The sequence below is a fragment of the Pinus tabuliformis genome, chromosome Q (assembly GCF_031772625.1).
Source record: "Pinus tabuliformis cultivar Carrire ecotype Pingquan chromosome Q, CPIR1, whole genome shotgun sequence".
Lineage (NCBI taxonomy): Eukaryota > Viridiplantae > Streptophyta > Pinopsida > Pinales > Pinaceae > Pinus > Pinus tabuliformis.
In genome coordinates, this window is record NC_142296.1 from 739,560,720 (window position 1) to 739,581,903 (window position 21,184).

The 21,184-nt window shown below is 35.5% G+C and overlaps 1 protein-coding gene across 2 annotated transcripts in view; it reads left to right on the forward strand.

Annotated features, from left to right (window-relative positions):
* The window catches only part of LOC149221659 (lysine-specific demethylase JMJ27-like), a 113,352-nt gene that overhangs the window by 9,567 nt on the left and 82,601 nt on the right, over positions 1 to 21,184 (forward strand). For both annotated transcript variants that reach the window (XM_089385176.1, XM_089385175.1), the window contains exons 4-7: positions 3,035 to 3,134; positions 3,294 to 3,426; positions 3,694 to 3,757; positions 3,901 to 4,672. In XM_089385176.1, coding sequence (XP_089241302.1) covers positions 3,035 to 3,134; positions 3,294 to 3,426; positions 3,694 to 3,757; positions 3,901 to 4,672 — 1,069 coding nt within the window. The remainder of the gene's footprint in view (positions 1 to 3,034; positions 3,135 to 3,293; positions 3,427 to 3,693; positions 3,758 to 3,900; positions 4,673 to 21,184) is intronic.

Here is a 21,184-nt window from a genome sequence, read left to right on the forward strand (position 1 = left end):
TTATCTATTTTGTTAACGCCACTCCAAGGCTGCATGGAGCGGGAGAATTTTTGAGAGTGGGAGTGCCATTTTCCAAATATTCTCAGGAGTAGAGTGTCTTAGGACTCTCTCTCTCTTTATATATATACATATATATAAAATGCCAAATTAGTTGCAGAATATACAAAAACATGCATATTTGTATATCAATGAACATAGAAAATCTAGATTCTATCAATTACAAACAAACGTATAAACTTTCAAGCCATATAATGGAAAGTAGACCATTAATATAATGGAATGAAATAGGTTATCTAGTCACTGTCAACAATAACACGACCAAATAGCCATGCTTACAAAATAGGCCATTTACACACCTAAATACAAAGATTGAAAGGTCCAAAACAATAAATTGAGCTAATTGCTAAACCTCTCTATAGAAGAAGTGTTTACCAATTGTGAAGACACCCATGTTGCCAAATGTTGTAGCTGTGGGGTACTACTGCTATGCATGTTTCACCACTCCTTGACAAGCAATGGTCTACCATCGTTTATAGACGGATCCTCATCATTAGTATCACCTCCTTCATTCTTTCCCTCTTATCTAGTGTTTGTCTCTACCTCAACCTTGTAGGGAAATCAGTCGACAGCACCCAATTTTGATGAAACTGCTTAATCCAAGCCTTAAAAATATGGTAGAAAAAGCTTGACATGCTTGATAATCAACATCACTAACATTGCGAGACATATAGGGCTCGGTGCTTTTGAATCTTGATTAAATGCCAGTTACATACCATAATACATGATAGAATCCAATGAAATACTGGAATCCCATCAGTAGTGTAATTTGAAAATTGTTAAGTTGAATTTTGAAATGGAAATGAAATTCTATTTTCTCCATGTGAAGTTTGATGAGGTTGGAACTTGGAACCACTCTCTCTGGGAGCATCTTTGGGAGCGCCATCTTTACAAATTGGCAGGGAGTATGCCTAGAAGGTTTGGAGCGTGCTCCTGACTTTTGTGAGCACACTTGCTTGAAGTGTGGTTCCAAGGTTGGATGCAGGTTTGGGGGCGGAAGTGGTTGGGGATGGTTCTTGCAACCTTGTGCACTCTCAGTGCTTGCATATGGCCTCATCATGTCTTATTGTCATGCCATCCAGGTGGAGCAAATTGTGGCTGGGATGGATCACTGGTAGAAAGTTAGAAATTTCGTTGACTGCAGAACCAAGCCTTCTTGATTCTAAATTCCTGTATCTGTGAATGATGTGAGAATCATCACACGTGTGACATCAATAACACTGTCTATTTTTTTCTTGGGGTTTTTGGGGGCTGTTGTGGGTTATAATTTTGCAGATTGAAGAAATTCTAAGATTTGAGAAATTGCATTCATGTGATAAGAAAGAGTAATGGCCTATGTCAACTTTTTAGTGAGTAGAAACTAAAAATGAAGATTAAATTAATTTGATTTGAATGATCACTAGTGCGGCAGTGATTATTGTGGAGACTGGTGGCATTGTTATGGGGACTGATCACTGGTACTCTTCTGGAATTATTCAATTTGCAGCAGAATAATTTTTCTTAAATGGAAGTTCCGTACTTAAAATTGCTATAAGCTAGTTTGTGGTCAAAGACTTGGAGTCAGAGAAACTGTGATAACAGTGTGGCCAAAGGCTGGATTAGCAAGTGCCCTGGAAGGGGCTTTCATACCAATGCAATGAATAGTAGTTCAATAATGGGAAAATATCCAACTTTAGAAGGAAAACATAAAGAGTCCATATATATGTGTGTGTGTAAAACTGATAATGAATAAGTGAGTTGTACAATGAGGTTTGTGATTGTGTACATTATAAGCAGACTAATGATGAAGATGAACATTGATTTAATTATTATTATTATATAATGTTATATGTATTATATTCATTAGACAAAAGCTTATCATCTTGGACTGAAGGAGGCCAGTTGTTTCAATGTTTTTGCCTCATGAACTTGCTGGGAGGCCTATCATTGCAACACAGTGATTTTGCAGTGATTGGGCTGGTGAAGTTCCAGGTGGCTTGCCGATTGATTTTGATAATCAACTTGGATCACTATGAATCAAATAGCACTGAATATGTACATGTTTTTTCTACTTGCCAAATTCTTTAGAAAATCAACTTGGGATGTATTGACAGATTGCTGAGATTGCTGCTAAGCTACTTATGTCTTTTTCCAGTAGATTAATTAATGGATAAATATGTTTAAATGGGTGTTTATATCCATCACGCTACCTTTCTTGGAGTGCTTACCTGTTATTTAACTTCTGGGATACCCGACCTTGTGAGACATTATACTTGATAGCCTTCACAATCAGTTCTGAGAATTTGATTGCTGGCAAAAGCGTGTTGGCTTTCAGGAATCAGCTATGCACTATGTCATTGGGATCCAGAAGATTGTAGCTTTTTCTGTTCCTTGTGGCTAATAGTTATTTTTTAATATAATGAAATGGAGATTATGCTTTTCTTTTGTCAGATTTTTTTGTTGGCAAATATAATTGAATGCAGTTTTTAATACCACAATGTCTGCTAGAGATAATGTTATGTTTCAGTGGTTTAGCAATAGCAACACTGTTATGACAAAGAAGAAAATATATCACATAATAACAGAAGATGTTGAAGTAACTGACATCCAAATGTTTTGGTTTTATGTGATATTATAGGGCTTGGATGTGTACTGTTATTTTGTCAGCTAAAGAAAGCTTGCTTTTTGTCTTCAAAAAAGAAAAAGAAGAGAGAAGAAAAGAACTTAATAGTGATTATGCATTGCCTTGATACTTTTGGGGTTGACAAAGAGTTTCGTATTTTGTTTACATTTAGATCTCACAAAATTATTTTAGCTCTAAAAATATGGTTGACACTATAGAGTTTGCAAATTATAATTAACTATTCTGGTGGAAAATTGCTCTTAGCTGTCCATTTTGTTAATCCTGGTTCCTATTGACAATGAATTCTAACAACGATTTGATTCTGCGTGTCTGTAAAGTTTAAATTTGTTCTGTGATTGGTTACTTGATGCCTAGGTACCCCTTTCAAACTGAGGAGGAGATTGCTGAGGCCTGTCCGTTTTGTCGGGGGAACTGCAATTGTAAAGCTTGTTTGCGGCGAGGAAGCCGTCTTAAGGTAGTGAACTATAATTACATGCATGTTGCTAAGGCCAAGTGAACATTTCTTTGAATTTTGATATCAGTTTTGTACTTCTATCCATATGTGTACTCTGCTATTGACAAGGAAAGTAATTCTTCTTGTGCTTTCTGATTTTGGTGGGAGTTTCCACTGTAGGTCCGCACGAAGCAGACAAGCAAAGCTGATATGGTTCATTATTACCAGCACACGATTTGTATGCTTCTCCCTATGCTGATTAAATTTCAAGAGGAGCAAATTAAGGAGCAAGTTGTGGAGGCTAGGATCCGTGGTATGTCCTAGTCATAGTTTTGAGATTAGATAATCAATATAGAATGCAGAAATCCCTTTAGATGAAGCTCTCCTTAAATGACATACAATTTTAGCTATTGATCCCCTGAGGACCTTCCAAGTAGAGGTTCTATTCTTTAATCCAATTCTTACACAATTATGGACCTCCATAATTCATTTGATTATATGCAGGCAAGTGTATAATCTGTTGTTGTGTTTTGAAGTTCAATGTTGAGAAGTTTAATTTCCTTTTTCATGCTTTAAACAGGAAAATCAGCAGAAAACATGGAGATTCCCAAGGCAAAAATTGCTTCAGACGAACGCCTTTACTGGTACTGTGTTTTCTTTCTATTTTTCTTGACTTCAAATGTCAAGGTTTGTTATGGAAACAAGTTATGAGTTATTTGGATACTGACCATTTTCATAGTGTTATGAATATACTTTATCTGATAAAATTTTCTCAATTTTATCACAGTGACAACTGCAATACCTCAATCGTAGATTTTCACAGAAGCTGCCCAGATTGTTCGTATGATCTTTGTATTAGTTGTTGCAGAGAGCTTCGAGAAGGCCGTCAGCCTGGGGGTGATTCAGCAGAGTCATCCCAGCAGCAGTACACAAAGAGGGCTTACGCCCAGTCAGAGAATAAGAAACAAAAGAAGATAGCAAGAGGAAGCACAGGTTGGGAATGTCGGTTGCAGTCTGTCAACAGTCACACTGCACATCCGCTTAAACCATTGCCAGATTGGAAAGTTAATAGTGATGGTTCTATTCCATGCCCACCCAAAGAACGTGGTGGTTGTGGAAATAATTTGTTAGAGTTAACGAGCATGTTTGAATCAAATTGGGTTGCAGAACTTGAGGAGAAAGCACAAAAAATTGCCAGTAGTTGTGAATTGTCAGAGACATTAAGGGATTCCCAGCCATGTTCTTTGTGCTTCAAGCCTAATTCTCAGGACAAGATTGAACTTTCTGATAAGTTAAGGAGAGCATCTAACAGGAAGGATAGCAGTGACAATTACATGTATTGTCCAACTGTTCAGGATATCAAGTGTGAGAATCTTCAACATTTTCAGAAGCATTGGATTAGAGGTGAGCCTGTGATTGTACGGAATGTGTTGGATGATACATCAGGATTGAGTTGGGAGCCAATGGTCATGTGGCGGGCTTTCAGGGAGACTACTAAGGGAAAGTTCAGGGAAGAGACAAAAACAGTGAATGCTATTGATTGCCTGGATTGGTATACGGTTAGTATTTAATTTCAGTTCCTTTCAGATCAATTCTTTTGAAATTTATCAAAAATTAATATTCTGAATTATAACATGTCAGCATTTAACTTTTGTGATGTTTATGTTTTCCTGAAATGTTTGATTTTGTATGGTAATTTCTTAATCTCTTATATAGAACTCATTGCATTTTAGCCACATCTGGATCAAAATTTTGAGTTGACCTACTTGAGTGTGCATGATATTTATAGTACTATCATAAATAAACTCTGCAAAAGTAAGTTTGTTATCTAAAATGTTGTCATGGAAGGCATATTTTTCATGTATCCTGTCAATTGTTTACCAGCAGGGTCCTCCTGCATACCCTAGGCCCCACCACCTACTTGTGAACTCCAATTGTCTATCCATTTGAGCAATTGTCACAGATCCATGACGTGAAGCTAAAGTTCTTTACATTCTTTGTGGAAATCATGTGGCCATACATTGTAGAGAATAGAAATTCATCATTATGATGAGGACACATGTTTGTTTTTGGCCGGTAATTTTGTTTTGAAAGGATATAATGTGGATGTTAAAATTAGACATTCTCCAAAAAACATTGAAGGCTTTGATAATGTTATTAGGTGGCTCAAATTTGGGTGAGTTTCCTCATGGTAGAGCTAATATGTACTATTAACTGCCTAATATTCCTTTTTGAAATTTGCAAGAGGGAATTTGCAACGGAATTCAGTGATTAGCCACTTTCTCTTCAACAAAAATGCTGTGAATCTCTTTCAAAACAAGTTACTTGTTGATGGCTGGGTTGCAGCTTCAGCTCTAACGTGAAGAGCTTCAAGAAAGATTGTATGTGGTAGTTATACCATTTGTCTTAGGTGATACAAATAAAATATATTTTTATGGAAAGAAATGAAGATGGATGGAAGATAATGGAAAGGCCCGCTGAGAGTGAATTATGGAATTGGAAATGGAAGAGAATGTTCCTTAAGGGGGGATAATATTGTGCATTACAGTAAAGTTGATAGATTAATGGAAGGAAAATGAAATGTTATTGAGAACCTCCACAGATCTATGATTCCAGAATGGGGAACCTAGGATTCCTCTTGGAAATATATAAGCAGAAGTTAAATAAACAGGTGACTTGCTTTTCTCACAGGCAACGTCCATCAAGTTGGAGGTATTGAAGGTTTTTAAAGAAGCAAACAATATGGATTTACCAGTACAAAAGGAAAAAGGCAGATGGGCTGATTGATTATGAAATTTTTGAGGAGCTTGTCAGTCCTTGAAGGAGACTGCTCCAAGGATCAAAGGAATCGAGGAAATATTTGTTCATATATCTAGCCAATGAAGTTCTGCAGATAATAATACTCCTTAGGGAAGGAAAATGTATATTATTTTAAGAATGTTTTAAAATCAAGCCAATGCAAGTAGGCATAAAATATCTGAGGTGTAGTTTTCCGTGGGACTAAAAGATGACATAGAAAAATTGTTTGGTATGTCAAGACAAACTTTTGAGCAATTGTCTGGAATGTGTCTTGTATTGGCAATGGAAAAGGCCATGTTTTTATAAACTCTCACTAGATAGTTTGAAAAGTGAGCGAAGGGTAAATTTATCAGTGACTGAAAATAGTCTGTACTTGCTATGGATTAGTGCTCTAATAACAAAGGACATCCTGTTTATGGAGTTGCTACATTAAATATAGGCAAAAGAGGAAAGCCAATAATAGCTAAAAGGTGAGAAATTTACAATGAATTGAATCAAAGATATACCTTTGTTCAGTCCTGGTTTCTGTGTTGGTTTTGGAGGGTCTAGAATTGATATTTAATTCCAAAAGGATCTTAAAGTCTGTCATGGGCATTTGCAGAAGATATTCAATGTAGGAAACTGTGGTTACTGGTTTATAGTTTCTTGCTTGTCTTTTCATTTTAACTATCAGTTGGTAGGGTTTGTTACTTTCAATCATGAGTAGGTTGGTTATATTGTATCAATTTTTGTAATTATAGATTCATTCCATAGGACATACAACATTATTCCATTTTTCCAACTTATTTGGGGTATTTTTTTCCAAATTGTCAACTTCAGCTGTTCCATGCCATCCTCACCTTTTTTAAGGGTTCTATTAGAGAAATTATTGCTATTTTCTAATATGAGGAGCTTGGAAATTTATCCATAAGTGACCATATCCTTGGCATATGAGGGATGCACAATTTTAAGATACTAATTTTAAGCTTGCATCCCTCGACATGCATAATTGTATGCTTTGAGAGGCATAAAATGTTCAATGTTTCTCATCTCCTGTAACACAATGGTTGCTTTGGATGGAGTTGCTAGAGTCTATTTGGCAGCATTTTGGTTGGACTCTTTGGATGGTATTTTTGTTCAAGAGTTGAAACATTCGAGTTCAAATTTATTTTAAAAACTGCTCTTTTGAAATACAACTTTCAATCCCTTCTATTATAGTATGATATTAAGATATTGAGTTGTATAATGTAAATAAACTGTTTTAAAACCTTGCATCACATGACATGCATATTGCATGCTCTGAGGGACAGAAATGCTAAATTTTTCTCATCCATGTGGGTGTTGTTTTGGATGGAGGCTGTAAGAGGAAGACTTCATAGCAAATTTTTGGTTGGACTCTTTTGGTGGTATTCCCTTAATAGTTTATTTTCTTGAAATATTTCTCTTACCACAAACGATTTTCAATCCCTTCTATTATGGTTATTCCTGGAGTCTTTGCACCAACCCAACTTATTTGGATCCTATTTGAAGAGTTAGATGTGCATATTGCTTCCTAGATTTTTGTAGGTTTACTTAAGTCACTATGAATGGCTCTTAAATAAATATGTGTTCCTTGAAGCTTTTGATGGACCTATTTATGTTGTAGCTGACTAGACCTATTATTGTTGACCTTGTGGGGATTTTCAAGGTTCATAAAAGCAGCCTCCTCAATAGAGCGTGAAAAGAACGTTTCTTGACAATGTTAGGGCTGTTGGAAGGGTTACTTCTATGCGAGAATTCCAAGTATTATGAGGATGATAAGCTATTAAATTAACATGCTTATGAAATGGCCAACATTGTTGGGAGAGAGACTACAAATAGCTCAATTGCAATTGATTTGAATTATTACAAGTTCCTAATATGCCAGGTAACTTGGTTTGATTTTAATAATTCTCATAAAATGTTGGTACTTCCTAATATATCATTTAGTCATTTGACAAAATGTACATGGTAGCTTTAAATTTTTTGAATATTTTCAAACACTATCCTCAACTTTTAAATGAGAGCACAATGAATGACAAATATACATGAAATATTTTAATGAAAGCCATTTTGTTTTTGCTAGGAAGATATTGTTCATGGCTTATATATCACTAGAGGAGAAAACTTCGATCAAAATATATGTAGTTTAAATGTCTAATTTTATATCCTTAAACTAGATTCTTATATGTTAGATGTTTATCATTGTCACTTGAAATGATTAAGGATTTCTAAATTGTTAAAACCTTCACACTATACACCTTTGCTTAACTAAAAGAGTTCCTTGGTGTGAAACAAGAGACTTTTAGGAATAGAAAGTGGACTGTTTTGAGCTCCCTTTTGTTGAAAACATTTATGTATTTGAGATAGAGAAGGCCTTGATAATTATTTTCGTTGTACACAAGTTTAGTCATAAAAGAAATAAACACATTTTTGCAATCTTTAAAAGATGGATTATAGTGAGAGATAGATATTGACTTTGCATCAGCAAAATGCATGAACAATGGCCATTATATTTTGAATTTCCATAAGGGATTATTGAGGTAATTGTTATAAGGATTGTGCTATGATGGATGCCAATTATAATGCTAATAGCTTGTTAAGGTTAGTAGTTGGAAATCTTACAACTAACCTTACATCATTTAACCCAATTATATGACACTTAATATTGTAATAATTTATGTTATTAAATACCCTAGTTTAACTTAGCCTTTTGGTTGAAGATGATTTAAATTGAATATATTTAAAGTTTCTTGTGTATTATTTTTTGTAAGCAAGTTTATTTTGGTTGTCTTATTTCTTGCTTGTTATGAAAATTTTCCTTGAATCTATATAGTTAGGAATAAATTTGCATCAAATGCCTAATTAACAACCATTTATTACTAATGCTCTCAATCATAAGCCTCAAAAACATTTTCACAAGGTATTGATATGGCATGACAAAGGCATTTCCATAATTTATTATGAGAAAAGGATATCTATGTTATGTGGAGGACACGTTCGCAACATTTACATGACCCCAAGAGAGAAGGATAGCAGGGAACAACATCTTTTTATAGCCTAAACATGCTATGAATTGGCCCCTTGGGAGCTCTGAATAATGGGAGGGGATATTGGTATCTTTGTCTTGAAATCTGGCAGGAATAATTTTGGATTTGATGAAATTGAAAATTTCAAGTGTTAACATTGCACAATCCAATTGCAATAGGGGATTTTCAGAATGTTCAATCCATTTATGCATTGTAAGCAAAAATTTCATTAGTCCAAAATTGCAATTTCAACAAAGTTTGCTTGGTTGGATTTCACTGATGGCAAATTGGGAAAAGGTTGAAATTGTAGAATGGTTAACCCTTTTCCCTTTTTGTTTGGGAAATTTTGGGACATCCTTGATGTTCCTTTGTTTTACTCGAAGGAGGAGTTATCTTGTTCTCCTATGAAAGTTGCATTTGACTCTTTAAGGATACGTTTGGCCTTGTTTTGTTTCACATTACACCTTTTACAATAAAGGAAAACTTTAATGGAATGCCATACTATATCTAGTAGCATTCTAAGGGAATATCTTGGTTTGAGAAACTCATACATGTTGATAATGTACGTGGATATTTAGTAAAAAAAAGTATGGTTTACTATGAATACATGTAAGTTTTGGTGAATATTATCAAAGTAAGCACATTTTGTGTAAAAAAGCAAAATTTTAAACAAACAAGGTCAATTAGTGAATTTGTTTTTTGAAAACAATGCCAAAATATAGACATTTTGTGAAAATCTACCATTGGAATATATGCTGTTTTTATTTCACCATTTCATCATTAGCTCACTTATTAGGAATTTTTGCAATTTAGGGTCAAAATCCACCAAAAATGCCTAAAAAATTCCTGTTCTTAACCACCTACATTATCATGAACATTGCTATAGTTAGGTCTTGATTTGTGCCACAATATATGGTTTGTTGCTCTTACATGCACATCCCATGGTGGTAGTTATGCTCGCTGTAGTACTTGTAGAATATAAAATGAAGGATATATGCGAAAATTGCAAAAAAATTACCTAATCCCTATTGCTCTTTTTAACATTGTATTTTTTATTGTTATTATTATGGAAAAATTCCTAACTTTATTTATATAAAAAAAATTATGTTGTTATATGCCATAATGCATTCAAAACTAATGGCTTTGTAGCTAGATGGAGCAACAACTTTGCATACATGTCTTACATATTGTAGAGCCATCTCTAAAAAATATAATTGTTCCTTGACTTAAGAGGTCATTATATACAACTTTTAATATCAAACTTTTAATTGGTCCTTTATGGCATGGATTCATTGCTCCTCCTATATATATGTCCCTCATTCTTTATCCCTTCGCTAGTGTATTGTGAAAGAAGAATTCGAACTTGAGAGGGAGTTGGAGAGAGTTTGAAAAAGATTGTGAGAGAGACATGGAGAGTAAGAGCAGAACTTGGTGAGCCAAGGTTGATTCAATGCTTTAGTGTTTTAGTGTTGATTCAGTTGAAGGGAAGGTTGATTCAATGTGTGCATTTGCTGCTGCTACCAGTGATCTTCATGCTAGAACTTGTTCAGATTTGGGTGAACTTACTCATTCTCTTTCTCATTGTACTCTGTTTCTCTGCTGAACATTTGATTTCTAATAGAAGAAGAATTTGGTTGGGTTTTCCCTTGTTCATTGGACCTAAATTCTTTGTGTGTATTTGTGTTCTTGGTTGTCTTCTATTTTGCATATGGTTTATATGGTGTATGTTTTATCTACAATTGCTTAATTAATATCGCAGAAGAAAGAAGTTTTGGAATAAGTATTTGTTGTAGCATAAAACATTTGAATTTCAACATATTTGTTCTGGTTAGCTTCGCTGCCTCAATAGTGAACTCAAGAAGGGAGCAGGTCTCAATTATGTCCTTTGTTGTACCTTTGCTGCTTGACTAGAGATTCGATGGATGGGCATTCAATAGAAAAATGACTTCATTGGTTGTATAAGGGCCTTGCTGGTCTCTTTTTTCCTCAGTGGTTATGTTGCTGTCCTCAGGAAGGATGGCCGAATTCAGAAGAGGCCCTAATTGCTTCAAGCCATACAATAAAGTCACCATAAATCTCTTGTTCAACTGAGGAAGGAACTCGTTGTTCCTTGTTAGGCTTCACAGTCTTAGAGGGGACCTTTGTAGCCTTGCTTTTTCTTCAATCCAATAACTTTGAGTTCAAATGCACTATGAAAAATCACATAGTGAGAGAACAATGTTACCAAGAAAACTTGTGCTGACCAGACACACTTTAGAGAGACGTTCGTTGCTCTTGGACAAGACCTGTTGACTAATAAGGTAAGCATTGAGAACTACTTGGCTAGAACATATCCAAGTTGCTTCAAGAGAATACATTGTAATAGGACAAATAGAAGGAGGGTGACTAGCTAGGGTGGGATCACCTCCTTTGAAACTAACGAAGAGAGGAAAGTGGTCTTAAAACCCTTAGAGCCTCAGGCTAAAAAAAAATAAAAATAAAAAAAATCCCAATCCAATCAAATGATGTGAAAATGATTCTAACTCTTATTTTTAGATTTCCTTGTGGGTGTTCTTATCCTTAAATTGATGCGAGGGGTTAAAAGTGTAGTCCCCATTTCCGTCTAGTTGAAACTTACCTAATGTTTCCCCAAAACATTGGATAATGGGTTCCCCCCTTTATCAAGGACTATAGCCTACAGGTTTGGATAGGTTATTTCGTTATTCCTTGGGCAATTAATCCACATGGAACATCATAACCGCCCCCCTTCCCAACATTGCTTGTCCTTGAGCATTTGCATGTTTGGGTGTTGCATAATTATTCTTCACTTTTTAAGAATGAAAAACTTCCTTCAATCCTTACAATTACCACATCGAGAACACCAACACTCTCTCTTTTTTCTTGCATCACAATAACCATAATGCTGGTTGGTGATGTCATCACGCAATAGTTGCTACTTTCACTTACCAAATCATTAGGCGAGTTTTGTGTAAAAAGTACAATTGTGTGTTACTGTTGAAGTAAGTTCCATTTCAAATGAAGTTTATTTTCTTGGCATAGTAGCAACCTTCAATAACTTTAGCAATAAGTCATCGGAAGTTGATCCCTCTGCTAGTGGTAATAAGCTCACAATAGTTTCCACAAGATGTCTATGTTTTGCTATAATCTCCACATCATTTGAAAGTGACCCATTTTCATTTTTAAAGTATTGTTTTCTTTACATGGTTGGCTATATAATAACTTTACCCTTGTATAAGTGAAGGACCAATCAATCTTTGAAGGGTCAACTGAAGTCTTTGAAGAAATTGAGTTGATGCATCTTCCTACAACCTTGAGGTTGTTTGACCAAGGTAAGCATGATTTGGCAGCTTACAATACAATAATGGGATCTTCCCAGCTTTGAAATAAATTTGAGTTGAAAAACACCTCACTCTTATGAACCAAATTTCCCCTTTTCATAGGTTTTGTCATCCTAAGATATTTTGCAGCACAACGAATTGCAACAATATTATAAGCATCGAGTGTAACAACAATTCCATAACAGAATTTGGCACATAGCTCAAGGGCATGAGGCGCTCCTAGAAAATAAAGAAGGGCAACTTCATCATTTTCTGCTTTAGCATCTTTTGCTACCAAACTCTGTAAGCAATGACATTTACACAATGGGAAACTTTGCAAATGGAACTTTGCATCTTCCATATTTGTAATAATGTGGCTTACCATTTTTGTTTCCATATGCCCTTTTCCATGCTCTTTAAGGTGCTTCTTACAACCTATATGTCTTGTTCTTCCTCACTTTATAGGATTGTCATGAACTTCAAGAGAATCTGCTTTTGCAATTTGATTTTATTTATGGTCATTGTCATTAGTCTTTAACCTGCATTTCACCAAATGCTTGTTCCATTTTCACTATTGTACAATCCTTGAATTGAGGGTAAGACTCCAATGTGACTTTAGGTTGCTTGTTGTGTGTGGCCCTAACGAAAATATATTTGGTCTTCATAGAAAATGATCTCATCTTCTACCTTGTATATGTCATCATGGATGAAAACGCCCATTAGTTTGTAGAGAAACTTATTTTTGGAGTACTCTACTAAGAGGTGTGCTCTCCAATGTTTCATGAGCGTGTATATATCAAGTCCAACGTACTTCTTGCATTCCAACTCATAAGCTTGTAAGTTGGTACTCGATGTCCTAAGGTTTGCACTCAAATAGGTTGCCATGCAAGTTACCTTGTCTTGCTTGGGTATGACCTCCATTTGCTTAACTGTTACAACTTTGCAGCCATCATTGGTCATGCCTCTTAATATTATCTTATTGCCATTTGAGTCTTCGAATTCCTTTTCCATCTCTCGGTAGCTCATTACGAATCTTCATATTGAGTACAATCATTGTACCCCTAGCACCACATTGGTATTTGCTAATTTCTACCACATAAAAATCATCAATGAAAGTATAATTACCCAATCTTATGCTCAATAGTTGAATCACTTGTGTGCACATCATGTTATATAGATTATTTGCCCTTACTTTGAAGCCTTCAAATTCCTTTGTACGGATGCCTTTCCTTACCACCACTGCTGCATCTTTGAAATTATATGTTGCTCCAACATCAACTAATACTATGATTTGTTGTCCTTGTATGACACCCTTCATCTTGAAGGTGTAATATTTAAGAACTCTTATGTGAGTGGCGATAGTACCTCCTTCAATTTTTGGATGTGGTTTCTCGTTTCCCTTAGCCTTCTCAAAGGATAGTTTTTCCCTTGAATTGCTAGGATCCTTGCTTGGTGCCGAAGTTGTATCATCTTAATTGTCATTGTTCTTGTGGCTCTTTGCAAGTGAAACATAATTTCTTTCTTCTTAACTCTTTTCAAGTCTCTTCATCCAATTGATCTTTCTTGGTTCCATCTTTTTGAGATGACTTCTTGTCCTTGTCCTTCAGAGAAATTTGTGGTGTGGGTGGAGACTTCACCTTTGGTGCTGCATCTCTAAAGTGTATATTAGGATCCTCCTGGTCGAAATGTTCTGTCAATTGTTGGGTGAAGTCCACATAAGAAGTTATGCTGGAGTGCCTTCTTGTTTTCTCACTTGCACACCTAGGTTAATGTGGGGAAATCTTCAACCCTAGAAGGTGCGATCTTGGTGGCAAACTAAAAGAAAGGGGTTGCCACTTAATCCTAACTCTCTCCATTAAAGATCTCTCCTAGTTAAGCTAAGGGGGTGGTCCTTAAGGGAGTTAATGAGGTGAAATGTGACGTTCTAGGAGACTAAAGTTAATGGAAAGCTTATCAAAGATAAATTGATTTGAAGATGTAAACAAGCAAGTAAATATATGAGCAATATTCAATGATTCATTCAAAAGATAAAGAGCATAGACCAATGCTTAAACAAATAATTGCTCAAAGTAAATGACAAGTGCTTGCTAAAATGAACATTCAAAGTACAATGATAAGAAATCTTGCAAAACCAAAGTTTGTTCAAGATGAATAAATACAGTATCACTTGCAAGTATAAATGGGAATTGTACTTGTAAGGAAATTCTCAAGTAGCATTAGATAAATGGCACCAAATAACAATGAGCCAAATAATCATCAAGATGACAAGTACATTGAATATATTGCAAGTAAAACTTGAAATACTCACAAGTTGAATTGATTAAGATGATGTGCAAAACTAACTAATGTGAAATGCAATTATCTTGGTTAATTTTAATCTACATGCCTATCTTAAAGTGAAAAATTCTCCTTCAAAATTTTTACGAAGGGGGTAAAAATTGGGGTGACTTGCAAGGAAGAGGGGTTGAGGAGGCGCTAGTCATTCATTAGTGACACCTTTCCCCTAATCCTTACCAATCATACATGTCATTGTTCCTACAAGGGGACAAGACCACCTTCATAACTACAGGGTCACGTACTTTACCTTGTTACTTACCAAATAGAAGAAATTTTTAAGAAAATTTGGTCCTATGTTATCTATATAACCAAGCTTATGCTTGGAGGTAAGCTTTAGATATGCAAGTCTAACCTAAAATGCCTAAGTGAAATGCATGAGTGTTATTGGTTTCCAAAGAGAAATGTTGATAGCAATGCTTAAAAAATAAGAGATAATGCTAAAGTAAATTGCACCAATATCTTGAAATGGAAAAAATTAAAGTATTACAAGCTCAGTGTCACTTGACAAGTTCCATAATGAAAATTTGCATAGGAATAAATCACTTGCCAGTAAATGAACTAGTTGCTAAAGTGCAAATTGCTGCAAAGTAATGTGACACAAAATGCTTCAAAAGATATCAACAATGATCAGGATAACAAATAATGCATGAGTTGACATAAGATGATGGAGCAATGTATCCAAGGAGATTTATGAAACAATTGCTAAGTAAAATAAAGTAGATGGATTAGTAAACAAAATTTAAGGTTGCTAGATAAATGTGAAGTACTTGCTTGCTCAAGAGAAATATTGCATGTGTTGTAGTAGATTACACAATACAAATTCTTGTAAAATGGCAAATTAAACTTTGCATAATGAGAAAAATGTGAGTGTTATGTTAAGAAACTAATGATGCATGAATAAGATTTGCAAAAGAAAATTAGAAAACTAAACTAGAGAAATTAGTCCACCCACAAGCAAAGGTCCTCCCTCTAAATAGGGAAGAAGGATACCATGGGAGAAATCTCCCAAGCTCCCTAAAGAAAATATGATTTTATTATTAGTGATGTCACAATGAGTAAGAGGTTCTCAAAAGAGTTGCCAAATTAAACAAGGTGAGATTTTACAAAAGTGTGAACTATAAGAGCTAAATCTCCTCCTTGAAAATGAGCAATACTTAGAAAATGAATTCACGAAAGAGGCCCCCTCAAACTTGAAAATAACAATGACTGTTTTCCATCAACAAATCAACCCTGAAAAATGTTACAATTCGCGCCAAAGGAGAGAGGTTATGCCTTTATTAGCCCATCACCTTGCCAAGGAAAAGAGTTGCCCTCAAGTAAAACTCGGTTATGCCAAAAATACTCTCCAAAAGGCTCACGACTTTGTTGATTTGGGGCTGCTAACTCATGGCCAAAGGTCTTCCAATTTTTTTTTGGTCAAAAGTCCCCAACTCATACTCCTCAAATTTGCCACAAAAGGAGTTAGAAAACACTTCAAACAAGGGTGGCAAGACAAGTTAAAATATTAGTCGAAAACTAACAAAATGGAATGTATATGTGCAATCTAATTCACAAGGGCTAAGCTAACGAGTATGCGTACTTTTTTTTTTCCTTAGCCATCATCAAGCTCTTATATAACAAATTTGAAACAATGAAGCACAAAATTTAAGAAAAATGATTTAAATTTGAAAGTAGCTTGGCTTGTATACAAGCTATGGATAGCATCCCTGCAAGACAACTCACAAGTTTAGGCTATGAGGCTCAAAGAACAAATGAGAGTTCCTTCAAGAGCATATCAAGAGTGAGTTGGTCACTCTAAAGACTTCCACTCATGCTTGATCATTGATCCAACACGAGATTTTTCTTCTACACAATTCAATCAAATCTTAGCTTCACATATGGATTTAAAAAATGAGCAATGGAAAAAGAGGCTTAGAAATTTATGTGAAATCAATTAAGACTATCTAAATCTAGAGATTTTTTTCTAAATCATGTATTGATGCAAGATAACTCTACATCCATACATCTCCTAAAAGCATATAGAAGCATAAAACATATAGTGCATGTAAAAGGACGTAAACACAATTAATCAACACAAGTCCATACCATGCTAAAGGAGGAAGAACTTCCCATGAATGAAACCCCAAATTCTTTATTGATATTGAAAGTGTACAGTAGTAGATCTTTTGCGAGCACAAGAGCTCATATCAAGATTACAAAGAGATAGCCAAAGTCTCATATAAATATGAGTGTAAGAGCCAATCCCAATGCAAAGTGGTGAGAATCCCAAGGCAACTCCATGCACATCGAACTCCCCAAGTGGCAAGTCAAATTCCCCAAATACACCCACACAATCCTTGACTTGGTGAACTCGTTGAGGTGGAAGGGATAAGTGGATAATGGAATGGAGTGGTAGGAGATTGCTCTCCACTCATTTTTAGTGAAACTCAAGTCAAAGCTTGCCAAATGGGTGACTCAACCATCTTATCTCAACTTCTCTACTTAAAAAATGTGATTTGCTTGAGGAACTGATGGTCAACTCCACAAGAAATTTGATTTGCTTGATTTGTGACTTAGCTACGCATCACTTTGTACCTCAACTTTGACTTCTTGAAACATTTCCACCTCATTTCCACATCATTTTGCCATGTGTGGATATTTATTTTCTCCAATATATATTTAATTGTTGGCTCAATTTATTGCGACATTTTCCAATGGACTTAGGAAAAGTGGGCTTTGAGGGTTCATAATTTATTTTTTACTCAAAGTGTGTCTTAGTAGAAAGTTGAGGAGTAGAGGTGTAATTTTGAGTACACCTGCCCCAAACAATTTCTTCAGACATCACTTATTACAATTTAGAATCAAAATTTATTAAAATTTCCATGTTGCCAAAAATTTAAAAAATGACTCCTAGAACTAATCAAATTCCATGAAACTTTATGAGTGATTTAACATGGTAATATACAATGATTCTGCACAGTTGGACTCGCCCAAGGCCTTGCCATCAAGCAACACTTCGGCTTTGGGGTTATAGTTAGGAGAAAAACCTCAATTAATTATTAAGTGCTAAAAAGTACTAATAATTAACCATGTAAAAAAACTCCCCAGAGTGAACTCATTTGATGACAATGTCCCAAGTTGCCTATGCTTGTTAAATGACTATTCATCATACCATAATCACTTTACAACATCCTCGTAGGGCTTGCAGAATTTGAGTACAATAGAGAAGAAGATGAGAAAAAGAAGAAAGAGCTTAAAATCTATGGTGATCTCTGAACTTTGATGGTACATGAACTCTTTGACATATCCTCGGGCATGGAGTTTTCAAGTGTCAACATGCCCCAAGGTGATAAATCCATGGTACCACCATTTTCGTGCCTCCCCTTCGAAGTGTAAGGTGGCAAATTTGATAATGTCTTCTTCAAACATGGGATTAAGTTGGAAGTCGACATCCAACTTTGTATTCAAGCCCTAGATGAACACTTAGAGGATCCATTGAAAGGGGAAATGGATAGTTTATTTATGTTGTGCATCAAATCTTGAGAACACTGCCCTTTGGGTCTATTCCTGTATTTGATGTTGTTGTACTCTTGGGAAGACGGGTCTGCCTCTGTATTTTCCTTTAATGCTACATACTCCCAAAATTATTCATAAAAGAGTCCATTTTGCTTTGTTGCTCCTTGGGTTGTTGTTGTTTGATCATTTGAAAATCAAGGAAGTAAGGGTCTATGATTACTTCCATTGGGTGCCCTTTTGTTTGATTGGGCAAAGATGTTGAAAGAGCTGGGATTATGGTTGCTGCTCTCTTCAACACCAGTCTTGTTACCAACATTAGCAACATTGTTACCAATGTTGTTTAGATTTCCATTGGCCTCGATAATGAGCTTCATCATTTGTTGTTTGCCCTGTATTAATAGTTGGGCTAATCCCTATTACCCTTGGATCAATACATATAAGGGGTAATTAAGATCTTGTCCTCTTCTATCCCTCATGGTTGAACTGTGGCTAATCCTTTTTCTTTTAACTGTAACATTGTTGGTATCTTCTGGAAGCATACAAGGTTCATAAACTCACAAGTTGGCAAGATGCATAGCTTTGATGCCACTATGGTGTATGTAGGGAATTTTTTCCCTTAGGGTTGTGAAATTCATAAGACAACACTGCCACTTTTTCACAATGGTCTATTAACTTTAAGCAGAGATAACATAGAGTATCTAATGATGCAACCAATAGTAAACTTTATAGTAAATCAATATAATAATTTTTCCACTACAGTTTCTATACTAATAATTTTGAGTATCCAATAGTGATTGTTTACAAATATAAAATATTAACCATTGTATTTACAATTGAGATCAACAATAACAACCCTAAATCACTTTGATCAACTTATAGATTGAATTATCACTTGATTTATGCCTAGTAGGAGTTGGTGGTGCATTGGTTGGTTGTCTACACAAATCAATCGAGTATTCATTGCCAGATTGATGCATTTGTGCTTAGAGTATGTCTAGATTAATGATCTACTCAGGTTGATCGAACTTAGATTCACTGTGCTGATGTTTGATATTCCACGAGATTCAAATTCATTACCATAGAGATTCGAGCTTCGCTGACCTTCAAGAATTTACAAAATGCCTTAGTATTTAATTTGCTATTGCACAAGACCAGAAGTAGGGTTGACCATATGAAGCTTATGACCTTATTCGTACTTAAGAGGATTCAATTTTCCCTGTTGTAGGTGATCACAACCATAGAAGAGGATGGATTCTAGGCCACTCTCCTTAGAAAGGAGAAACTGGCCTCAAATTGCTTGGTTAGCTTCTTTGCATCAATAGTGACCTCAAAAAGGGAGCAAGACTCAATTATGCCCTTTGTTGTACCTTCATTGCTTGACCATAGATTTGATGGTTGGGCATACAATAGGAAAACAACTTTGTTGGTCTCTTTTTTGTTTAGTGGCTATGTTGCTACCTCAGGAAGGATGTCTGAATTCAAAAGAGGCCCTAATTGCTTTAGGCCAAGCCTTAAGATCACTAATAAATCTCCTGTTCAATCAAGGAAGGAACCTCGCTGTCCCTTGTTAGGCTTTAGTGTCTCAAAGGGGACCTCTATAGCATTGCTTTTTCCTCAATCCAATAACTCTGAGCTCATATGTATTGTGAAAAATCATAGAGTGATGACTAGACACACTTCAGAGAGAGCTTCGCTGCTCTTGGACAAGAATTTTGACCAATAAATATCCATAGAGAACTACTTCTTGGCCATAACAGATCCGAGTTGCTTCAAGAGAATATGATATAACATGATAGAGAGAAGAAGGGTGACTAGCTAGGGTGGGATCAACTCCATCGAAACTAATCAAGAGAGGAAAGGGGTCATAAAACCCTTAGAGCATCAAGCTCAAAAGGAAACAGAAATTATCCAATCCAATCAAATGATGAGAAAATGATCCTATCTCTCTCTTATTTATAGATTTCCTTGTGGGGGTTCTTATACTTAAATTGATGTGAGGGGTTACAGGTGTGGCCCCCAATTTGGGCTTTTTGCCGCAACTACTTGAAACTTACCCATTGTTGCCCCAAAACATTTGATAAAGGGTTTCCCCCTTTGTTAATGACGATAGCGTATGAGGTTGGATAGGCTATTTTGTCCTACCTTGGGTAATTAATCCATAGGGAACATTACAACCATTGAAGACTATGAAAGGTTTTTTTTTAATCTTTAATAACAATTTTTTTGTATAACCCCTCAAATAGGAGCCTTGTTGTTTAATGCCAACCACATGAAGGTTTTATTATTGGAGGGACACCTTAACTTACTTATGAATCTCCACCCCCAAATTGGTTGTCCAACTAAACCTTCCTCAACAAGAGTGTTACTTTGTAATTTTGTTCTCACTCAAGGATGTAGTTTGTGTTGGCCTTTACTATGTATCTAAGGGTAAAGTCTTAGTTGAACTTTATACCCTTCACCCACCTTCTATACCAACCAATTACCAATCAATTGGAAAGTTGACCATCCGAGACATTTCTATTCTTAACAGAGTTTGCATGGTAGTGCTGACAACATATTTGGACTACACATGGAAATTTGAGTTTGATGAGTATAGTATTGTGGACACGCTGATAACTTTTTATTTTTGGAAGCACTTATTTTTAGGTGTATATAAGTCCATTATTTGTTTTAAACATCATTTATTTATTCCTATTTTTAGGGGATTGCTATTTTTGGCATGTCTATTTATAGCAAGATAAAATGTGGCAATTTTTTGGAATGGACAAGTGGTGAGTTTTGGACCCTTAGATGAGTCACTAGTGATGTGGAAAAACACATGGGTCAAATGGAAGGCTTCTAGAGTTGTCTAAGAACATGCGTAAGTTGTTTGCATGGATGAAGGTGTGATGTGGCACTAGGTTTAGTTAGCTAGGGGCTAGTGATAGTTTATTAGAATGCTTACCTAAGTGGACAATAGTGAGAACTACTTCATAACAATTTATCTTTGATTACCTCATATTTATCTCCTCTCTCCTAGTGCACATTCATTTTTTTCTCCCTAGTTTGCATGCATTCAACCTTTTTACCCTTTTTTTTTCTCTCCCAACATTCATGG